Source organism: Pavona decussata, unplaced genomic scaffold (assembly GCF_977016875.1).
Source record: "Pavona decussata unplaced genomic scaffold, jaPavDecu1.1 SCAFFOLD_6, whole genome shotgun sequence".
Lineage (NCBI taxonomy): Eukaryota > Metazoa > Cnidaria > Anthozoa > Scleractinia > Agariciidae > Pavona > Pavona decussata.
The window spans coordinates 1073829-1091107 of record NW_028145430.1 but is presented as its reverse complement, the minus strand read 5'-3'; the positions used below and the strand labels follow the sequence as shown (position 1 = coordinate 1091107).

General features: G+C 37.0%; 3 protein-coding genes across 3 annotated transcripts in view; all 3 read left to right on the top strand.

Moving 5' to 3' along the window:
* Positions 1 to 1361: 1361 nt before the first annotated feature.
* Positions 1362 to 3828, top strand: LOC146489063 (adrenocorticotropic hormone receptor-like). The gene has a single exon (XM_085106142.1). The coding sequence runs from the start codon at positions 1558 to 1560 to the stop codon at positions 2584 to 2586; it is 1029 nt and encodes a 342-aa protein (XP_084962268.1). The 5' UTR covers positions 1362 to 1557; the 3' UTR covers positions 2587 to 3828.
* Positions 3829 to 5037: 1209 nt separating this feature from the next.
* Positions 5038 to 16917, top strand: LOC146489062 (uncharacterized). Its single transcript, XM_085106229.1, has 19 exons — positions 5038 to 5144; positions 6022 to 6083; positions 7223 to 7284; positions 9144 to 9210; positions 10355 to 10398; positions 11195 to 11228; positions 11662 to 11702; positions 11793 to 11838; positions 12418 to 12461; positions 13251 to 13284; positions 13731 to 13771; positions 13862 to 13907; positions 14459 to 14506; positions 14714 to 14746; positions 15143 to 15184; positions 15842 to 15870; positions 15962 to 16016; positions 16122 to 16169; positions 16883 to 16917. The coding sequence occupies exons 1-14, from the start codon at positions 5126 to 5128 to the stop codon at positions 14744 to 14746; spliced, it is 621 nt and encodes a 206-aa protein (XP_084962355.1). The 5' UTR covers positions 5038 to 5125; the 3' UTR covers positions 15143 to 15184; positions 15842 to 15870; positions 15962 to 16016; positions 16122 to 16169; positions 16883 to 16917.
* LOC146489059 (uncharacterized) overlaps positions 15373 to 17279 on the top strand; it is a 68875-nt gene continuing 66968 nt past the window's right edge. Inside the window, exons 1-5 of the mRNA XM_085110283.1 lie at positions 15373 to 15390; positions 15842 to 15870; positions 15962 to 16016; positions 16122 to 16169; positions 16883 to 16930. Of these exons, the coding sequence (XP_084966409.1) occupies positions 15373 to 15390; positions 15842 to 15870; positions 15962 to 16016; positions 16122 to 16169; positions 16883 to 16930 (198 nt within the window). The remainder of the gene's footprint in view (positions 15391 to 15841; positions 15871 to 15961; positions 16017 to 16121; positions 16170 to 16882; positions 16931 to 17279) is intronic.

Below are 17279 nucleotides of genomic sequence, written 5' to 3'. Positions count from 1 at the left end.
ACTGCCAATTAACAAATCCCGGATATACCAGTAAAACTCATAAAACTTGAAGGAAAAATGTCACTCTGAATTTTTGAGTGTGCACAGTCGGGTCAAAGTTATGATTAGTTTCAGCGCGTGGGTTGTCTTTCATGAATTATAGATACTTGCTGCTAATAACTACTTATAACTACCGAGTTCTAACTGCCTTCAGTCAGTCAGAAAAGTGCCAATAGGCCTTATCATGGTTTTCGACGCCATTTTGACGGGTAGGCAAACAGGCTTGAAATAACAGTGTTTGTATGGAAATCCAATGTCAAATAACTTTCATAAAACATCGCTTCTGAAAAATTCATGAACTGGAAACTTTTGGCACTAGGAAAAGGATTTTAAGAAAAAAATAGGAGGGATGTAGCTGTGACAGAAAACGTCCAGTCGCGTTTTGAGCTTTCCATACATTTCCCTGTATTTTTTTCCGCGAACTATTTTTAGTAGCAGTTCACGGCTGTTTCGCTATACAGACAAATGTATGGAAAGTTCAAAACATGACTGGACGCTTTCTGTCACATGTCCAGCTATATCCCTCCAATTTTGTTCTTAAAATCCTTTTCCTAGTGCCAAAAGTTTCCAATTCATGAATTTTTCAGAAGCGATGTTTTATGAAAATTATTTGACATCGGATTTCCATACAAACACTGTTATTTCAAGTCTGTTTGCCTACCCGTCAAAATGGCGTCGAAAACCGTGATAAGGCCTAATGCTAAGACTCTTCGCCAATAAAACTCGCCCTTTTTCAGTTTGCTGATCACAGGTGCCACTATAATCTGCGGAAATGCAGGCCTCGAAACTGACGCTATGGTCTCTCTATGGTTTAAAGTGTAATTCAATGAGGTGTGTAATGTAAAACTAAGTCATTTTTAGTAGGTTCCGAACTGGTTCTGCAGTTTCTTGGCCTGTAGTTCCTCAGATTAGTGACATCCGGAAATCACCCCCTTCGTCCGTTTTCCTTCAGTCTTTTTCATAGTCGGCGAAGCTCATAGGGGCGCAATTTAGATAGGAAGGCCTGATACTTAGGTTACAATTTAGAAGAATTGTTCAAATTAATAGGAAACCTTCTCTTCCTTGAGGAAACAAACACAGGAATAAGTCCGGAAGGTCGTTCACCTGTCAAACTGAATTCAGGCATATAATTGACATCCAGTTTTGACCGGTCACTTTCGGCGTTCTAATAGCGGACCGAACAAAAATAGTATTGAAGGTGACCTGAGAAAAAAATATGGGATCAATTTCGCCCAAGGTAGAACCGTTTTTTAAGTTTCTTCAAAGATCGAAATTTAAACGGGAAAATGAATCAAACCAAAAATATACAGTGTAAATGGTGTTTGTGTGACAGTTTTTATTCAATTACAGCAAAGTAAACAAAATCTATTAATTCATTAATTTTTGCCCTTGACATACGACAGCAACTCTGATATCAGTTACATATCAGCCTCGGCATACATATAAGGCATGTTTTTCCTTTGGTGATATATCTCAGTGATATCCGTGCTGGAAGACCCCGCCGTGGAGAAAAGACTGATGTCTTTAATTGGACTGTATCCCTGTTCGAACATCTCGGCGCCTACTTATTTAAGTATAACGTCTGCCACATTCTGCTCTGTACTTACACTAACCGCTGTGACAGGAAATATTCTTGTGCTTCTCGCCGTTATAGTTGACCCGAATCGCAATCTACGATCTCCATTTAGCTTTCTCGTAGCTAATCTAGCGGCGGCCGACTTGATAGTCGGCTGTTTCGCACTACCATTGTCCGTGGCAGCTTACGTACGCGAGGCGTTGAGCGAATACTATGAGCTTCTTCCGACAGATGATGCAAGGCGTCTTGGCTACTTCATATCGTGTACAGCCTCGCTCTTTAGCTTAGCGGCGTTGACTGTTGATCGATTCATTGCCATCTCCTACCCAATGCGGTACAGGATCAAGTTGAATTATCGTCGAACCGCTGTAATTTCGCTTGTGCTGTGGTTAATCTCCATTGGGTTTCCATTTCTGTACTTCCAAGTTGGTTATTTGAAGTACCAGTTCTTCTTCGCCAACACAGCCGTTGTTTCCACATTTGTAGTGCTTTGTTTGACTTACGCCAAAGTCTTCCAGACCTTCAGAGATCAAGTTAAGAATTGGGACGACCTTCACAGCGGCCCTGACAGCGATTTAAACTACGCCAAGATAAGGACGATCAAATGGGAGAAGAAAGTCACCAAAACGTTTCTGATCATGTTGGCTCTGTTCATCTCCTGTTTTTTCCCGTCACTTATTCTTATCTACATAATCAGCTTCTGTGGCAGCTGTAATTGCTTGTTTATTCACTGGGCCAGAGATCTCAATTATGTTCTGATCATGGCTAACTCCAGCATGAACCCTTTCGTTTTCGCCTGGCGGCTTCAACCTTACCGAAAAGCCTTCGTGAAGATTTTAACATGCCGATTAGTTGTAAGGAAACTGCGTTCTGTTTCCGAACACATAAACATTTCGATGAACTCGTTAGGACTGTCAACGTCGACTTCAAGGACCAATGTAGATACAAGAGAAGTCGGAACCAAATATTGAGCCGATCCGGCGATCGATTTTTCAGTCAATCAAAGGACACCAAGGGCTTTCAAGTATATTTTGAGCCACGTCGCTCTCTAATTTTAAGGACCTTCTTAAACAACATTGTACTAGATGAGACCACATTACTGTTTTTAATCATGTGTGATGTTTACTATTCTTTTCATTCGTGAATGTGTGCATGCGCAATGAACGAGTTCTCGTGATGTGGGCCATGTCACTCGCTCGAAATGAATGAAATGTATCAAACGTTCAGGGACCATGGCCCCAAAACTATTCAAGGAGCTCAATCTCGCTGAGGGGAAGGGTTAAAAAAAATAAAAGCGGCATATGGGGATAAATGAGGCCGCTTATGAAGCCTTAATGGCGTTCTTGTTAATAAATGGTATTTATATTTCGATTCGTGGGCCAACCAAAGACGATGCGAACAATTTGTTTTGTACCTTTCAGGCCACACTTCATTTCCGAACGGCTTCCACGAATTCTTGTAGCGTAGTTTGTAGTTTGATGCAAGTACTGCGTTTATACGGTTACCACTATTCACTTCTAGATCTGCAATCACGAGTTGGCTCACAGGAATTTCTGATTATTTACTTTTTACTTTTGTTGTACGAAAATGATATTTCTAAAAGCTCTGAAAAATTATATTTTATTCTTTTTGCCGATGATACCAACATCTTTTACCAACATAAAGACATCAAACATTCAATAATGAACTTAAGAAGGTAAAACTTTGGTTACAGACAAATAAACTTTCATTGAACACCAGAAAAACACACGTTATTATTTTTAAAACTAAAAAGAAAAAAAATTGGAAACATAATAGTCAAAATAAGCGATGCCGAAATAAAACATGAGGAAACAACAAAATTTTAAGGAATATATATTGACTCTAATTTAACACGGAAAAGACATATCAACCATATTACAGCCAAAATAGCAAAGAACGACTGGTATACTTTATAAAGCAAGACATTTTCTACCCCTCAGGTACTGAGAACCCTATATTATTCATTAATTTACCAATATCTTAATTATGGAAATATAATATGGGGGAATACTTATCCCTCAAGATTAGAATTAGTTAGAAAACTACAAAAGAAGATAATCAGGATCATTTCATTTTCGGATTTTAGAGATCATAAGTGCCCGCTTTTTAAAAATCTATCTATTTTACCGATTGACGATTTGAACAAGGAAGCTATAGCATTATTTGCATTTAGATTTTTTACGAAAAGCCTTCCTGCAACGTCTGCGTCAAATCATGATCCTCAAAGATCAGGCACGGACAAATTATAAAAAATATACCATCAGATTTAAAGGATGCAAAGTATGGAACAACCTTCCCACATTTATCAAGCAATCCAAAAATTAGATTTTTTTTAAGAAAAACAATTAAAAATACTACCTAGATTTACTACAGTAATATAACGGTTCAGCCTATTTAATTCTTGGCTCGCTACACCGTACAGCGTATTGTAATATGTGGCCCTAAAATCAGTACATGATCTACTGTTTATACAAACTGTAAATAACAGAAACAATTTGAGTAGCGTGATACGAAATACAATAGATTATTATCGGACAATATGTATCCAAAAAGAAAATAAATCTAAGCCGTTCACATGTTGAATAAGTTAATAGTTTATACTTGTAACTAACAGGGGCTCTCCGAGTTAAGCCCATAAGGGTTTGTCGAGAGTGTCCGCTGCACTACTCCATCTTATTTTTATGACAGCAAATGTATCCATGTAAATAGATTCAACTGTAGAGCGAAGCAAAGATTGATTGATTGATTGATTGATTGATTGATTGATTGATAAATTACACAGGGCCTCTATATTGATACCAGTCTATTGCTGAAATGGCCATCCTGCCTAAATAAAGATGACTTGACTTGAACTGATTGCATTGAACTACAGCGCCAACAGCATGTTTCATCCCTTACTGTCATATCTATTGGCAATAGTAAGGTGTTAGCTGTCTTAGCTGCATCAGACTAAGCTACAGCTACGACTGGCCATAATCCTCTGCAGGTGTACAACTTTAATTTATCATCAGATCAACAAATTACTATGGCAAGTTGTGCTTCACAGCTAAATTTCCTCCAAGTCTGATTGATTTAAATCGATCAAATGACGCGATGTTATTCATCCGTGTGGAGACGCTATCACCGCATAAGGTAATGCCGCTCTCGGTAACTTCTGTGCGTAAAAAAAAATCTAGTCGATAAAAAAGAAAAGAAAAACTCTATTGTTTAACCAACATCGACTTCACCCAACATCGACTTAAACGTTGTCCGCCTCTTCAGAATCTAGCAAAATAAGTTGAATTCACGCTAGCCGAGGCAGTAACATTGTGAATAATTTAATTGCTTGATTACAAGCCATTTCATCACGCGCAAACGATTCCAATTGACGTTTAAGTTTACGTCATAAAGAAAATTTTCACTCAGAATTTACTTTAGCCGTTTTCGTGTGGAGATTTGCTAAAGAGCAGCCACTACGAGAAAATTATCGCGGAAGACGCAGACAAAGCCATGGAAAACGTTCAGAGAGGTCAGTCAACGTAACTTCCTGTTAAAATCCATTATTGTTAATACTCGAAATGTTTTATTTTTTGGTAAAAGTTTCTTTTCGAGATTTGTGCTCGGTAAGGCCTTCTAAAAGCATAACTCGAGGATTACTTTGTCAGTAGACACGAACTACGGCCGAGATCTATAAAAAGAACAGATTGGAAAATTTTCAGTTCCGTATCGAAAGCGGAATCACAAAGTTTTGATAAATCTGAGAGCATATTAAAGAAAATTTAACTTTGCGCGAGCTGAAATGAAGTGGAGAGCAGTGTTCACGAACTCGGAGTCTCAGCAAGATGATGCGCGCGAGATGATTTTGTCAGGAAAAACGACCTTCTATGTATCTCTTCATTTCCGCTTGGAAGATGAAATTAACTTTGCGCAAGTTGAAATGAAGTGGAGAGCAGTTGTAAAGAAAAAAACTTTCTTGTTTTGGCACGAGCTGAGAGCCTTGGCAACGCGCGCGAGCTGACTCGCGCCATAGCAACAGTCGCGGGAGACAAATCACGTTTACGGTAAACGGCAGAAATGAACACGTGGCCATGTTTACCCTATATTTCCCGCTGTTTTCAGTTTCTCAGTAAATATGAGTATTTTTACATTTGCATCAAAGGTCAAAATTATTTTGCAAAATTTTAGTCTGTGTATTAATTTTTTCAAGGAAACAGCAGTATACAGGCCGAATGCCACGTTTGCCGTTTGTCGTAAACGCAATTTCAAATCTCTCTATTTTCTTGGGTACGTACGTGCTTTTGACTCTTGTTGTATTTCACTTCTTTATTAAGTGTTCAGTTTTCGCCACGGACTCAAAAATAAATGTAAAACTAATACCTCTGAAGTCACTTTTTATTTGGTTTTAGGACAATTCGTGAGTACTGACTCTTTGGAGAAAGAACTTAAAGCCATTACAAGGAAAAATTTGGTAATGCTTAAAAAGTTTATTACCTTATTATGACTTCTATTATAGGAATTAGAGCGGTTTTCAATTGAATGTCGAAAATAATTTCGCATTAACTTTGGTTTTGCTTTATTGGGCTAAGTGCTCTGAAAACTCGAGCCACTTCCTCAACCAATGAGAAGAAAGACAAAAACCAATCGCAACTTGCTTGTGTGCGCGCGATTTCCTGCGTTTGACCCCAGCTACATAAATTTGCTTCGAATTTTGATTGGCTCTTCGGGAGAGAATATCTGGTTAAATCCGTTTTCATGTGTCAGGAATGTGACACAACACAACTGCGCATGCTCAACATTTGTAGTAAAAAGACTTTCAGATCAATTTGTCGCTAAATACCTGTAATATTTCACCCACCGTTTTTCGAAAAAAAAGTTTAAATCGATACCAGAAACCATTTTCACAGAAGGACAGAAGTATCAAGATAGATTTGTCTACGCGCTTGCAAAGCAAAGATCTGAAAAGTCGTGCGCATGTATCTTTTTCAATGGCTAATCAGATTGAAGAACGTGAACGATTTTACCAGATGTTTTCTCCGAAGACAAAACATCTGATTTGCCAAAGCCGAAACTCAATTGCAAAACGCTCTAAAGGTTTACCATTTTATTTTAATGCTAACTCAGATAGAGAAAACTAAAACGAAACAGAAGAAAAAAAATCACAGTTGAAGGAATTTAATACAGGTGTCGTGATTAATAACATTTTTCAAATTTTCAAGTTTGCACTTGTTTTAAAGGGTGTTAGGCTCCGTTCATACCAATGCGTTTTCAGAACGCCTGAAAAACTATGCGTCACACACGTTTTGGCATTGTCTTCCACACTTAAACGCTTGGATACGCTGAAAAATTGTCCAAAAATTTCCTTCAATGCTATTTTGATTCAGACTTCAAGGACATTGACATTCGTGCATAAACTTTTCGATGACTAGTTTAACATAGGTGTGATACATTGAGAATTGTATACAGAGAGAGTGTCACAAATTTCGCGACTCAATTTTTCTGAACTTATAGGGAACCCTCATTTAACAACTGATCCCTAAAATTGCGTGCAAAGGTGCCGGTTACGTCAAATTTTCTCTTTTTAAATATCTTGGATCTTGTTTTCTCTAGGATATGAAACGTTCTCTTCAGGAAATGGAGAAGAAGGTGAAAGAAATAAAGGAACAGGAAAAGTAAGTTATAGCTTTGTGAGTTGTTTAAATCCAATTCTTTTTATTTCTTCCAAGTTAGCGGGTACTTCCCAGTGTTCTGTACCTCATGCACTGTTTTCAAGCGCTATTGTATGAAGGCCGCGCTTCACATTGTGAAATTAATGTGCGTTTAATTTTTTGATAGTTCGAACGTGTCTGGATTATAGGCGGGGATTTATTTTACTTTACTTTAATGGTTCACAATAAAAACGAAATTAAGTGTACTTCCCTAAATATGGGGTTACCTAGATTAATTAGTAAAACGACAAAAATTTAACATCAAATGCTGATAAAACCAGTTGTTCATGGATTCAGGAATCTGCGGAAGCATCCTTCTAGTGTAAATAAGATTTCAGATCTTTCCTAAATTCATTAACAGAGTCAATTTTTCTTAAACATAATGGTAATTCATTCAGGATTTAGGTACTCTGCGGAAATATGAGAAAAATACGAGAATTGATCACAACATATCACATGATATTGACACGTGATCAAATTCAGTTAATGTTTTCGGAAGGACACAAGTCTCCGTCAGTCTGTCAGTCAGTCGGTAAATCATTCGGTCATTCATTCAGTCAGTCGGTCGGTCAATGGGTCAGTCAGTCAGTTGGTCTGTCGTTTGGTCGGTCGGTCAGTCAGTCAGTTAGTCGGTGGGTCGGTTGGTCAGTTGGTTGGTTGGTCAGTCAGTCAGTCAGTCAATCAGTTTATCAGTCAGTCAGTAGGTCAGTCAGTCAATCAGTTTGTCAGTCAGTCGGTCAGTCAGTCAGTCGGTCGGTCGGTCGGTCGGTCGGTCGGTCAGTCAGTCGGTCGGTCAGTCAGTCAGTCAGTCAGTCAGTCGGTCGATCAGTCGATCACTTAGTCAGTCAGTCAGTCGGTCAGTCAGCCGGTCAATCAGCCAGTCAGCCAGTCAGTCAGTCAGTCAGTCAGTCAGTCAGTCAGTCGGTTAGTCGGTCAGTCAGTCAGTCAGTCGATCGGTCGGTCGGTCGGTTGGTCGGTTAGTCAGTCAGTTGGTTGGTCGGTCAGTCAGTCAGTCAGTCAGTTGGTATGTTGGTCAGTCAGTCAGTTGGTCAGTCAGCCGGTCAATCAGTCAGTCAGTCAGTCAGTCGGTCAGCCAGTCAGTCAGTCAGTCAGTCGGTCAGTCAGTTGGTATGTTGGTCAGTCAGTCGGTCAGTCGGTCAGTCAGTCAGTCATTCAGTCAGTCAGTTGGTATGTTGGTCAGCCAGTCGGTCAGTCAGTCAGTCAGTCAGTCAGTCAGTCAGTAAGTCAGTCAGTCAGTCAGTCAGTCAGTAAGTCAGTCAGTCAGTCAGTCAGTCAGTCAGTCAGTCAGTCAGTCAGTCGGTTGATCAGTCAGTCAGTCAGTCAGTTGGTATGTTGGTCAGTCAGTCGGTCAGTCGGTCAGTCATTCAGTCAGTCAGTCAGTCAGTTGGTCAGTCAGTTGGTATGTTGGTCAGTCAGTCGGTCAGTTGGTCAGTCAGTCAGTCAGTCAGTCAGTCGGTCAATCTTCGGCAATTTAAATTTTCAGCTTAAGAATCCGAACAGATCAAACTGTGTCAGCTCACACAAATGGCTGTGGGAATGTGGGTGACAATGTTTTAACTTTTTGGTTTTAATGCTTTTATTGGATACTTCTGAAAAGAATCTAACTGGCAGGAAGCTGACTAGTTTCTTATTTTCACAATTTTAAAATTGTGGCAGGAAGAGTTGAATTTATCAATATTCAGCTGTTTTAAAGTACCACGGTTATTTTTGTACGAGTCGATTTGCAAATTCAACATTGATAATAGCGGGCTGTTGTCTATGAATTATTCGTCAACTAAGCTTGGACATTTATTTGTTATCAGAGAGAAGATGCAGAAGCTCGATGAGATAAAAGAAGTCGGCAGCAACGCAAAGATGGAAAATCAGATGGTACGAGAACAATTTTACAATCATTGCGAATGTAGGATAAACTAGAACTAAAAATTAAACTCAGTTTCACAGTCTCTCAAAAATGGCGTAGAAAGAAAGGAAAGTGGGCTGAATAAATTGAATCGAGAGGTTGGTTTGGGTATTTTCCATGACAAGCCCAGATAAACTGCTTTATTTCTACACATCATTATATTGTTTGCCTCTAGTAACTAAGGACTTTTCAGTAAAAAGATTCACGATCTTTTTAACCAATTAAAGGGGAGTATGCAGGGATTTTGACCTTTACTGGTGCAATAGTGCAACGATAAGTTCCCTAAGTTAAAAATAATCCTAGAACATAGGAAGATTAAACGGATTTCTTGAAAGGAACAACTCATCATCTGTTCTACTATACTCCAGTTTGGAAAATAGCTAAAGTTGCAAATGCACTCCATTCGATTTTCGGCCTAGCCTGCAGAACGGGCGTTATTTTCTTGCGTCTGTTTTACTATACTCCAGTTTGGAAAAGAAAAGCAAGAACCTTAAAAAAGTCAGAGTGGCCTTTAATTTTTGAAGTTGCACATGCACTTCATTTCGACCTAGCCTGCAGAACAGGCGTTATTTTTGCGTTTATCAGGCAAGCGATCGTCTGACAAAATTAAAAAAAAAAAAAATAAAAAAAATAATAATAATAATAATAATAATAAACGCTTAATAATAATTTCGACCAAGTTCATCTGAGGCTAGAGTGACTCGTCGACACTTTTAGCACCTTGGGTGGGTTTGGTAAGTTGTTACAAAACTGGTTAATTATATCTTGGTTTCTCCTAATAGAAAAACGTTGTCAAGGGGATTTGCTGTCGCTTCAAAAACCTCTTCGCAGCTTTTGAAATGACATCAAATCCCCGTGAAACCTCTTTAACTACGAGTGAGCTTAAATAGTTCAGGACACAACGCAGTGGTGTGTTTATACAAAACGTTTTAAGCTGTTTTATTGCAGAGGACATCTCCGGCAATCTTTTAAACGAAAAATTTTTTTATTAAGATATTGTGACACGGGTAGAATTCCACTTGTACCACGGTGGGGGCGTGAGTTATTTTGTTCGTCCTAAGGGTTAATTGTACCACCAGAATAACATAAATCGACTCTTTCTAATCCCAACAGACTGAAGTGGAACGTTTGGACGAGGAGAAGGAATTCTTGAAAAGGTGCAATTTACTTTGAAACTGTTAAATGGCACTCAAATAAATCTTATAACCTGCAGAATGTCACAGTTGCAATGCTTACGTTACCAATTGGAAGGCGGATTTCAATAGTTTATCATTTTATTTCTTAAAAAATTCCAGCGTGGTTGTGTTCTGCGGACAATAGTGCCACGCTGTTTTTGTGTAACGTTTTTTTAGTGAATCGTTCATTCATGGTGGTTGGGCGGAAATACCCCAGTTTTGAATTCATCAAGATCGCTGGATAAAAAGACAAAACACGTTATACAGGGTTAGCCTCAACCTGAAGCAAAATATTGACAAATATTCGCATGCAGAAAGGTGCTGAATCCTAAAATAAAACAATACACAGAGTTGTGCCAAATTCATCTTCTCACTGGTATTTGTGAATGTTTCACTTCAGATTGAGACTAACCCTACATAAATGCTTCTTTTGTGTTTTCATCCAGCCGTCTTGGTGTATTCGAAGCTGGACTATTGTCAAATGCCCTCAGTATGAAACAGTCTGGGATTCAACCTCTATCAGCACTTTCTTTATAACAGTACCATTTAAATAAAAAGTGCTATTTTAAACACATTTTTGTATTTTTATTTACTTTTAACGTATTTATGCCAATTTCTTGTCACTTATTTATAAATTGGAAAAATGTTTTATTCAATTTCTTGTTTCTTTAAGTAGTTAAAATAAACAGGCCATTTGAATATTGTTATTATTATTTGCGAGATATAAGGTTTCGTTATTAATTCTCGATATCGCTTTAATGCATGTTTCTGTTTTCAGTGAAATTGAAGCAAAGGAAGCGGAGAAGGAGAAGGTTAGTAATTAAATTCTGATGATACAATAGGTCTCATTAAATCCGCAGAGTGGTTTAAGATGAAGTTGTACCAGCACTGGTATGGCGTTATGAAACATTTGTTTGGTTTTGAAATAGTGTGGTTTTGTGCTTACATAAACTAGTGGAAAGCCTTTACGGATTTTGGGAAAATTGCGAAGATAAATTATCAGGCCTTTTATAACAAATTACATTGTCAGAGGTCAAATTACATATCTTTTATGGTCTCGCATTTATTAATTATTTTGAATGTGTTTCTGATTACCAATTTGTCTTAACAAGTCAGTTGATAGAACAAAATATTCGTTTTCATGCCTCCCATTGACTCAGCATCATTGTTTCTTGGAAATTACGCCCTCTGTCAATTTGTTGTAAATTTGAATTTATATTTATTGCAGTCGTTTTTACGTTTTAGTTCCAGGTTTTCACCAGAGAAAATGCAGAAGAGATGGAAAGGTAACTGATACAAAGAGATGTACTGAAGAACATTTCACTGTCTTAAACTTTTAATGTATTTGTAGCTAAATGAATGTATTTTATTTTCAGGGAAATACAAGAAACAAAGACAGAACTGCAAGACGCAGAGAAAGAGGTAAACGGCCTGTAAAACCAGTTACATAGGCAATAAAATAAAATCTTTTGTTGAAGTTCTCAGTACTTCTGTTCAAGAATAGTTTTCAAACATACTCTGTATAGTCTATGTACGGCGAAAACAAAATTATTAAATGAGCTGTTACATTGTTCCGTGGAAAATTATTATTATTATTATTATTATTATTATTATTATTATTATTTTTGTTTTCAAGTTAACTGAAGAATTTTTCCATTTAGAAACAGATTATCTTTATTAGATATTAGATCATAGGATAACACGATTCCAGAGTTTTGATTGGCTGAGCGGCCATGGAATAACAGCATAAAATCGTCTTCTGGCGTTTATTACAAAATAAAAGCAGCAAGATATAACAATATTTCCTGGTTGTTGTTAATGAAAAAATATTCCACTCCCGCTTATTGGATATGGGATTGTTATAGACAAGAAGGGATGAGCTACTCTCTTGTTATAGACATCTCTCCTTGTACCGCTGTGGGAGTGTGAGTTATGTTGTTCGTCCTAAGGGCTAATTGTACCACCATAACAACATAAATGGAGTCTTTCTTATCTCAACAGACTGAGGTGAAAAGACTGGACAAAGAGAAGGAACTATTGCAAAGGTGCAATTTACTTTGAAACTGTTAAATGACACTGAAATTAACCTTATAACTTGCAGAATGTCACAGTTGCAATGCTCACGTTACCAGCTGGACGGCGGATTTCAATGTAATTTATTTTATTTCTTAAAAATTCCAGCGTGGTTATCACGGCGGACAATAATGCCACGCTGTTTTTGTAATTAGTAATTTTTTTTAAAGGTGAATCGTTCATTTATAGTGGTTGGTCTGAAATAGTCCAGTTTCGAATTCATCAAGACCGCTGGATAAAAAGACAAAGACGCATTTATACAGGATTAGCCTCAACCTGGAACAAAATATTTACAAATGTCAGCAGAAATGTGCTGAGTCCTGAAATAAAACAATACACAGAGTTGTGAAAAGTTCATCTTCTCACTGGTATTTGTGAATATTTTACTTCAGATTGAGGCTAACCCTGTATAAATGCGTCTTTTGCGTTTTTTTCCAGCGGTCTTGGTGTATTCGAAACTGGACTATTGTGGAATGCCGTCAGTGTGAAACAATCTGGAACCAGTCTCTATCAGCACTTTCTTTTAAACCGTACCATTTAATTAAAATGTGGTATTTTAGTACATTTTTTGTACTTTCATTTACTTTTAACGTATTTATGCCAATTTCTTATCATTATTTTAAATTGAAAAACTGTTTTATACGATTTATTGTTTCTTTAAATAGTTCAAACAGACCATTTAAATATTGTGATTATTATTTTCAAAATATAAGGTTTGGTTATTAATTCTCGATATATCGTTTTGATTTTTCTGTTTTCAGTGAAATTGAAGCAAAGGAAGCGGAGAAGGAGAAGGTTAGTAATTAAATTCTGATGATACAACAGGTTCTCATTCAGAATCCTCAGAGCTGTTTAAGATGAAGTTGTACCTGCACTGGTATGGCGTTATGAAACATTTATTTGGTCTTGAAATAGTGTGGTTTTGTGCTTACATAAACTAGTGACAAACCTTTACGGATTTTGGGAAAATTGCGAAGATAAATTAGCAGGCCTTTTATAACAGATTATATTGTCGGACGCCAAAATACATATCTTTTAATTTATGGTCGCGCATTTATTAATGATTTTGAATGTGTTTCTGATTGCCAATTTACCTTAACAAGTCAGTTGATAGAACAAAATATTCATGCCTCCCATTGACCCAGCATCATGGAATCTTGGAAATTAACGCCCTCTGTCAATTTGTTGTAAATTTGAATTTGATATTTATATTCATTTCAGTCATTTTTATTATGTTTTAGTTCCAAGTTTTCACCAGAACAAATTCAGAAGAGACGGAAAGGTAACTGATACAAAGAGATGTACTGAAGAACATTTCACTCTCTTATACTTTTAATGCATTAGTAGCTAATTGATTGCATTTTATTTTCAGGAAAATACACGAAACAAAGACAGAACTGCAAGACGCAGAGAAAGAGGTAAACGGCTCTGTCAAATGGCCTGTAAAACCAGTTGCATAAGCAATAAAATAAGTTCTTTTGTTGAAGTTCTCAGTACTTCTGTTCAAGAATAGTTTTATAACAGACTCAGTATAGTCTATGTACGGCGAAAAAAAATTATTAAATGAGCTGTTAAATTGTTCCGTGGAAAATTATTAGTATTACTTTCAAGTTAACTGAAGAATTTTTCCATTTACAAACAGTGGCTTTATTAAAAACTAGATCATAGGATATTGCAATTCCAGAGTTTTGATTGGCTGAGCGGCCACGAAATAACAGCCATTATGCCATGCGGCCATAAAATCGTCTTCTTGTATTTATTGTAAAATTAAAGTAGCAAGATAATTAACAATATTTCATGGTTGCTGTTAATGAAAAAATCTTCCACTCCCGCTTGCTGTATATGGGACGATTATAGACAACTACGACCTACGCGCCTCGTTGGCTGTCATCCTATACCCAATGCGAGCGCTCACGTTAAATAAGTTTTAATATATTTGTTTCCCTGTTTTTTTTTGTTTTTTATTCAGAGAGAGCAATTACTGGAGACCAAAGAAAAGATTGACACTACTGTGAAGGTTTGTATTTTGTTTAAGAGTAGTCTTATCAGAATGGCCGGAAAACATAATTTAAACCATTGAAACACAAACTCAGTGGGGATGAAAAATTGAGAATTATCGCAGTTTATCATAATACAGCGAGCTGTTCTTTACAAAAACATTACTAACTTTGAAATACTGAATTGAAGTTCATTCTTCTCATAAAAAAGAAATGTTATTTTACAGACGTTGAAGGAATCGGAGGATTGCAGAATGTAAGTAACATTTTAACATGCTAACATTTAACTCACACAGACCTTTTTCAATAACAGAAAATAAACTTACAACTAAAACACAATCAAAAATAGACAAAACCAAAACACCATATATATAAGAGTCAGTTATGACGAACTCTTAACAGCTAAACCGAGAGAAAAATGTGAAAAGAATACGAAAGAGATTGACAATGAACGTGTAAAGAAATACATGCTAGTATGACGAATATAAATTAAGATGTTCCACTTTCATGTTCAGCGAAGGCTGTTCGTAAAGGCTGCACATCGTTAATTCTTAAATAATTTTACTTTTTAAAGTCCTTTCTCTTAGCTAAATTGTGTAGAAATTTTGCAGTAATTATTTCTTTTCCTGTGTTTAACAAACAACAGCAAATGCAAGCTGCGAGAGACTCTTGACGAACTTCACGCTTCCAGGCTGAAGGTGAGCCATTTTTTACTCTATAAAAGACCTTCCGTCTAAACTCCTTTGCATGATTCAATAAAATGACAACAACATGCATGGCGGTTTAAGAAACAGAAAGAAAACAAAAACACAAAACATGTAATAGGTAAGTTCTTCTCTTCAGTTGTTAAGAGTTCTCGTCATTTTTCGGCCATTGTTACTCCATCATGAGTTCTGCTGAGCTGGCAAATCTAGAGTCATTGATAAGTTAAATCGTGCACTGATAAAAGCGAAGAAGAAACGAAACCGCAAAGCGAGCACATAACAGGGGAATATCACTGATTATTAAAAACTGGATTATTGTATAACGCAATTCCAGGGATTTGATTGGCTTAGTGTTATCAAGTCTGCCTTGAACGAAAGAGACCGGGGTTCGAATCCTCGGCGGTGAATCATATTTCACATAGTACGTTATATCTTGCTTTTACACGTTAACTCACATTGTGCTTAATGCCCGGGAAATAGCAACCATTAAATTGTCTTCTGGTTGTTCTTGCAAAGTGAAATCAGCAAGACCAAGCAGTATTTCTTGGATGTCAGTTTTAGTAAAACAACCACTTGTTGAATATGAGATGATAGGTAGCCAACGAGGCGTGTAATAACTCTATTGAATGTGTTTATGTTTTCATCCTTCAGTTAAAAGACGTTACGGATGAGATAAGCAGGTAAGTGACTTGTATCTTATCACATCAGTAAAGGACAGCGATCTTAAATTAACTCAACAAAATAAACTTTATTTATTTTCATGAATTACAGTGTGACTAAGGAATTTAATGAAGTGGAAGAGGAGCTTCTCGCAACCAGGAAAATTGTAAGTAAAAGAAACTGTCCTTGCTTTGAATAATAGAGTTGTGTTAGCGAAAATCAAAATGAAATTAGTCACTGACAGCTGTCAATTTTTCTTAATATTATTTAGAGAGAAGCCAATGAAGCGACAATCAAAGAGCTGGAGACGGAAATCGAGGTTTGATTTAGAACTCTCTTGCTGTTTAATTATGAGTTCATCCATTTAATACAACATTTAATTCATAACAAGAGAGCCTGGATGAATCGAAAACCATGGCTAAGCAGGCGCTCAGGCTGTGGGCTGGAGTTCTGAGATGTATCTTAAGTATTATTGAACTCGATAGTCGATTGACAATCTATCAATTCTTAGAATTTAATTATCTTATCTTAACACGCCAGAATCCTTTGAGTCCCTCCCCTGCTGGTTTCCATCACACCCCATTATTAAGAGGTGGTTGAGAGCTCACAGCTAGTTTACACTGGCAGCATATTTACCTACCGTGGGATACACATGCGTAGAGAAGTGACGTCATGCATAGCGACAATTATCGAGGTTTCGGTTTGTTTTTTCTTTTTCGCCTGAACTCAGCCTTTGGTTTTTACAGATAACACACAAGTTGGACTTGATAATTATCCTTATCAGGTGCAACTATATGCAATAAGCGATAACTGTTGTTATGTTTAATGGGTAGCTTGCACCTTGTAACATTACCTACCTGGCAATTAATCTTTCCAGGTCCTGTTGTTGGTTGAATGCTTATTAAACTTTACTCTTCTCATATGTTGCGTCTGATCTTTCGAGTGCGTTTCCCCCCAATCTTTTCAACAAGAGCTTTAGGTAATTTAGAATGAATCCTTATTGAGGTATTTTCATGTTTTCTTTCGATTTAGAAACCGTGTTTAGATGAGCTTATCGCTGCAATGAACAAGAAAATAAAGGTAGGCTGCTAGCGTTTAATTTACGTGTAGAAAATTTATTTTAGTCTTGAATTGAATTGTAAAACCAGACGTATCAATGTTACGTATATTAGACAAAAAAGGAAATGACACAGAAGTGAACAGAAAATTTTTTTAAGTCTTGAATTGAATTGTAAAACCAGACGTATCAATGTTACGTACATTGGACAAAAAAGGAAATGATACAGAAGTGAACCAATGGAAGCTTTAGAAGAATACACGCACGAATGTTTGGAGTGAGTTGCACGGGGAAGGAGCAACCTTATTCGTTTAATATTGAAATTGTTTGAAGTTTGTTTTGTTAAGAATCCAAACTTAGGTTTGTTTTGTA

Coding starts and splice junctions, on each gene's coding strand:
- LOC146489063 (XM_085106142.1), top strand. CDS start 1,558: ATGTCTTTAATTGGACTGTATCCCTGTTCGAACATCTCGGCGCCTACT.
- LOC146489062 (XM_085106229.1), top strand. Junction 10,399..11,194: donor GAGAAGGAATTCTTGAAAAG/GTGCAATTTACT, acceptor TTCTGTTTTCAG/TGAAATTGAAGCAAAGGAAG. Junction 13,772..13,861: donor AATTCAGAAGAGACGGAAAG/GTAACTGATACA, acceptor TTTTATTTTCAG/GAAAATACACGAAACAAAGA.